The 6000-nt window shown below is 46.7% G+C and overlaps 1 protein-coding gene across 1 annotated transcript in view; it reads right to left on the bottom strand.

The window, feature by feature from the left end:
- Nucleotides 1-5691, bottom strand: part of TRPC3 (transient receptor potential cation channel subfamily C member 3) — a 33007-nt gene extending 27316 nt beyond the window's left edge. Inside the window, exon 1 of the mRNA XM_030947620.1 lies at nt 5110-5691. Within this exon, the coding sequence (XP_030803480.1) occupies nt 5110-5333 (224 nt within the window). The 5' untranslated portion in view covers nt 5334-5691. The remainder of the gene's footprint in view (nt 1-5109) is intronic.
- Nucleotides 5692-6000: the final 309 nt, after the last annotated feature.

Below are 6000 nucleotides of genomic sequence, written 5' to 3' on the forward strand. Positions count from 1 at the left end.
ATACATTTCTTCTTATATATTCAGTTTAATTTTTCAGCATAATTTGAAATATGGCATTTATTTTCATTTTATCTACCTTCCTTTCAAACCCCACTATCTGAGTGATCACTGAGGTGATTCATCTGACTTCTGCAGAGACACACACATCCTTTCAAAAGTGTCCTCTCAAGAGTGGCTTCCTAGGAAGGAACATATCTTTAACTATAAACCTTGTGACAGAAATTATGTATCTGAAGTGACTGCAATACCTTCTCAAAATAAAAATGGATGATGCTTGGTATTTTAATGACTAAAATATTGTCAAGACATCCCAAAAAAAACTGAAAGCAAAAAATCATGTGCAGTACCACAGGGCCACGAGGCTGCCGTGTTCATCCACACTTCTCCCCTCTTTTTTTCCACTTTTCCCTCAGCAAATTCAAGGACCTTGAAGCCAACATAGCTCTGGTCAGAGTAATGCATGCAACAATCATGTACAAGGTCTCCTATTCCATTTTCTGCTTTCCTTTTCTTACATCTAATCTTTTAGCTACCCCAAATTATGAATAAAATAGTTAGAATTTTAGTTTTAAGTGTTTGACCATTTTCAGCATATTTTATATGTATTATTTGCCGTCTGAAATAATCAAACCAGCAAAATCTCAAGTTGCATATCTCAATATCATTAGACTGGCTTAAAAATATGATTAAAATAGAATTCAGTGTGCTTTAATTACTTGTGTTCTATTTGCAAAGCCTTTAAAGTTCAAATACTCAGCCTTGGCTCTGTAAGGTACTGACAACCTACATTTAAAAAAGAGGGAAGGAGAGATGGGAATCATGATGCTCCTCTTCCCAATTGTTCCAAATATTTGAAAGAACACATTCACAAAAACAAGATATCTGTAGAATGCACGGCAATAAAACCACAAAAGAACCAAGTAAGAAAAATGCCCAATTATCCTGTATTAATTAGTCAGTAGGGATAAAAAAGGATGGAATTGGAGATCAGTCATGTTAACTGAATGAAGCACACCTGTCCCACCACATCTGGACACATTTCACTTGGCCCTGAGCTGCAGCATTAAGCAGCAGTTTTGAGGAACTCAAACTTCACTGGAAAGAAGGACGAACGTCAGGAACTGTGCAGCAATCTTCAGGATCAGTCATTCCTCAGCTCTGCTTTGCAGCAAAACTCCCACACGAGTGAGGCCAAGGCTGCTCAAGGAGCACATCACCTTTCTAGACCTTTACCTAATGATAAGCATCACAAGCTCTCAGACACAGCAATGTAGTGTGCACTCTGAACAATTAATTGGTTCATTACAGACCTGGTAAATAAGACATACAAAAACCTCTCCTACATTATAATATGTTTATGCTTACCTCAAGTATTTTCATTCAAAATGTAGGACCTTCATATGGGAAATAAAAAAATATTTTAAAAAAGATTTTCCATTGAACAATCAATGCCCACTTGTCTCCTGTTTTACTATGACCTTACGTTGCATCATATCGTTGCCTGGTCAGTTATTCCTACAAGGAATGTACAAAGCAAGACATTTGAGCAGCACAGCAACTGCAAAGGGCTGGAAAAAAGCACAACAATCTCTCTGCTTCTGTCATGGGCTGTTTCAACTACAGATTTCTACTCTGTTACTCTACCTGTCCCTTTTCATGTTCAATCTAGAACTGCAGCAGAAAAGAAATGTGGGATGGAGAGCTGACCTGAGAATTCCTTTTTCCTTATCCCACTCATTATCTACAGCAATCCAAAAGATTTATAGTCTTGTTTCTAAGTCTACTTTTTAACACTGCACACTGCATAAGCAATTTTAAAGAAAAGGAGAGTAGCTGGAAAAACACAGATTTTATCCTGGGTCTTCCCAGACCCATAGAGCAATTTGTGCTGAAGAACAGGCTGCTACTCTCCCTGAACTATCACATGCAATAAAAGATGGCATCAACAATTTACAAGCAGTTTACCCCCCTGCTAAACTACAGTACATGAGTGATCCTGATTCCGTTCTAGCCCTGAAAAGGAAATGCAGCCCAGTGGTAACAGGCAGATCTGATAAGCACATAATGCCAACAGCTCTTAAAAGAAACAACACCGGAGTCAGCTGTGCAGGAGATGCAGATCGTGCCTCTTGTTCTGCCAGAAGTCACCTCTGAGGTCCCAGTTTTAAAATTAAAGACCCATAATTGCCTTACAAAAGTGCTCAGACACACACACAAGAGCAGTTGTAGCCAATGTCTCCTGAGATTTCTCAAAGTAAACCATCTCAAGTATTTTATTTGCTACTGCAACAGAAAAAACCAGCACTTCCATGGGAGGAAGCAGCTCCTGGCTCTGAGCAGGACCACAAGCAGTGCTGCAGGGGCGATCCCCCATCCTCACTGCTCTCCCAAAGGAAGGCTTTCCCACCTCTCCAATCTCTGCTTCCCATGTTTCAGAATGGGCCACTAGTAAATTTGTTTCTTCACCACTAAAACCAGCATCTCCTTCATGCATGCTGGCTCATGTTCCAAAAAATTTGGGAGTCCCTGCACCAAGTCCAAGCTACATTAAATGAGAGCTTCCTTTTCCTTTCTGTGAGCTACTGCCTGGGCTTTCCAGAAGAGAGAGGCTAATTCAGCTGAACAGCAGAACATAAATCAGGCCAGCTGCAAGATCTGACTGAGGTCTATACTCTCCCACTGGTCTGAAATGATATAATCCATCATCCAAAATGCCCTCATGTCATCTCACAGAAGTGCTGGCTCCAAACTGGAAAGATTTAGTCCAAAAAAATGGAAAAAAAATACAGTGAAATATCAGGAGGAGGTATACATGCACTTAGGGGATGGAACAAACTCCTGCCCCACAAAACTATGCAGAGCTTTTTCTGACCATTACCCTTCAATAACTCCTCAAAGGAAAATACCAACCATCTGAATTCCTGTGGGAAAAAAGGACCATATATTGATGGCAGGAGGGCATCTATGCACACACAGAACAAGGCAAACATCTCACCAGGAAAGAGCCAAGTTAACAGGGCTGTACCAACAATGAATTGTAAAGCTCCTTTGAAACTTAGTCCATTCTTTGTGTTCTGTCTCTCCAGCCAGAAAACTACACTGTGATTTTCAGAGAGACTCTGGAAGTCAGGTATCTGATGCCTACTACATTTAATTTACAGGTCTTGTCCACCTTTTTCCCACTGGGGCATAGAGTACCCTGTGAAACAAGTATTACCTGCAGTCTGCAATCTTAGTGGGAATCCGAGGTTAATTACTTTTTTCCAGCAATATTTGGCACAGGAGGGAGCCAGCTGTACACTGACAGGCACTTTGCACAGGCTGCTGCTTTCAGAGATTTCAAAACCCAGCAATGTCTGCCTTCATGGGCAAACTACTTCACATCTTCCTGCCTCCTTCCCTTACACCTTGTGCTGAGTATTTACACAAATCCTTCCAGCCAAGGATTCTCCCTGTGTGCCTGCTAAAGCCTGACATGTATCAATCTGAGCACATCAGGAGCAAGCTGATGCTCATCTTTATCTCATTAACATGCACAATGATTTTAGGCACTAGCACCAAACACAGAATGTTACTCCAGGAGAAAAATCCCACTGCTACACCAAGGATGACCACAGTGACATAATGGGGAAAATCTAGCTCTGTGTCTTTTGCCTCCATGCCCCAACAGTTCAATACACTCTTACTACATTACCCCATGTCAATTCTTTTGTCAGTCCATTGGGCTCACAGATTCCCAGGATATCAAGAACTATCTACCAGAAACAATTCCATGAGACATAGCTCACTCCAGGCTCAAACACCTACAGCTGTGTAAACTGCACTCCAGTTTGATCCCCCCCGTGGTGTAGTACCCATTTCTTCAACACACGAGTATGCCAACCTCTCTAGAAGGACACTTGGGACCCAGAAGTTGAGGACTCATAGCTTACAATTCATCTGAGCCAGCTTCAACTGTCTAAAAATAATGTGCCCAAGTCTCTTTTTATGGCAGATAAAGACAGGCACCTCCAAGAAAGAAGATAAATTGCTATGCTGCTTTTCCCACTGCTATTTCTGCTCTCATTCCATCATCTACATGGGAGTCTAGACAAGTAACTCAAGCACAACTAACTTTCTGACAGCTGAAGACATGTGAAAGACCAATTCACTCCAAGTGCAAATTGCTGGGCACAGGGTATTTGTGAAGAATTTCTGCACAGGGATGGTAAACCCCACCATTATTTGTGGTTATCCCATTCTAAACACTACCCTAATTATTTCTGTATTTCACAGTTTTCTCTGGGGTGATTTTAATTAAGGCTTCTACAGATGCTGAATATCTTATCTTAAAACTCAGTGTTTGCTATCTGGTAATTAATATATTTAATTAAGAACTAAATGTTGTCACAAAAACATAAAATAATCGAGCAATCCTCTGAGGTTAAGTCTACCTAAACTGCAGCACGTTATAAAAATTAGTGAAGTATTCATGGACAACCTACATTTTGCAAGTCAGGGAAAAGAAAGTTAACATCCCTACTAGTAACATTGAATGCATTTATTTTGCAGTAAGTCTATGTGCATGGGTAGCATCATATCTATATAGAAATAGACAGATGTCTATGATTGTGCCTTTGAAAATAAACTGATATTTTGGAAAAGCACATCCAAGCAGGATAAGGCGTATCTCCAGAACTAACGCTTTTCTGCACACGTGTCCTAGATTTCTGCGGAGAAGTCAGTTTTATCTCAGCATAGCTTTTAAAAATACATAAGAATAAAGGGACAACATTAACAACGGGTTCTCTAAACCTTAGCCGAGCCAACAATTGGTCAATTTCCCGCCAGCTGCACTTGCATCCAGGGGGAAAACAAGGAAGGGATGGACTCTTCTCTGCCCCGGCACACACCTGTGCCCGCCTGACACCGAGGAAGCAGAGCCGAGGGCCGGGGAGGGGGCCGAGGGCAGGCCGGGGCCGGCCGGTGCCCTCGGGGCGCTGGGAGCCGAGCGGCCGCTCCCGGGGCCGGCCGGGACGGGGCCGCACCCCCTGGCCCAAAACTGGCCGGGAGCCGCATCCCTGCTCCGGGGAAGCTGCCCCTCCGAACACCCACCCGGGCCCCACTTACATGGTGCTGGCAAAAGGGGGGGGCGGGTAGTATCCGTAGGGCTCCCGGAGGGTTTTGACAGCTCTTTGCGGCGGCGGAGGGGGCTCCGGCCCCCCATTGACGCCTCTCCAGCCGCGGCGCCGGCGCTGCTGCTCCTCTTCCTCTGCCCCTTCCTCCTCCTCCTCCTGCTGCGGGGGGAAGGTCACTCTCCCCTGCTCCTTGCTCTTCCTGCTCTTGCTCGACATGGTCAGGGTCCCCTTAGGCGGCGGCGAGCGCCGCTGCTCCCGCTCCCAGCCGGCCTCGTCCGGCAGCGTGTGCGGTGGGGAAGGAAGCAGGAGGAGAAGGAAGGAGACACAAGCCCTGCTCGGCGGGGGACAGAACACCTGGAGAGGACAAACCCCTCACCACAAACCCACGGCCACCCCGCCGCCCGTCGGCAAGCCGGCGCGATGCGCAGCCCGGCAGCGGGAGCCGGGAACTGCCGGCGAGGCAAGCAAGAGACAGGGCTCCCAGCAGCGGCGGCGGCTCTGCCCCCCTCCTCCTCCTCTTCTGCCTGTCATCATCCCTCGCTAGGACGGCATCATCACGGAGGCAGCAGGGCCACGGAGAGCGCACCCGCCTCCCGCAGCGAGGGCTGGGGAGAGGAGGAGACGTGCCCGTCCTACCTCCGCCCCTCAAGGCCCGGAGCGGGGGGGCGTGAGGGGGCGGTGCGCTGCCACAGGAGCGCTACAAATGCCCCTCAGCCGCCCGCCGCTGCTACCGGCTTGGGGTGAATCCTGTTCCCGCTAGACTGAGCGTGAGGGGAAGCCCCCGGGAGGTGCCCGCCGAGCCGGGCGTGAGGGGAAGCCCCCGGGAGGTGCCCGCGGGGCCGGGCGTGAGGGGAGAACCCTCGGGAGGTGCCCGCGGGGCCGG

This window comes from Camarhynchus parvulus, chromosome 4, assembly GCF_901933205.1.
Source record: "Camarhynchus parvulus chromosome 4, STF_HiC, whole genome shotgun sequence".
NCBI classification, from domain to species: Eukaryota; Metazoa; Chordata; class Aves; order Passeriformes; family Thraupidae; genus Camarhynchus; species Camarhynchus parvulus.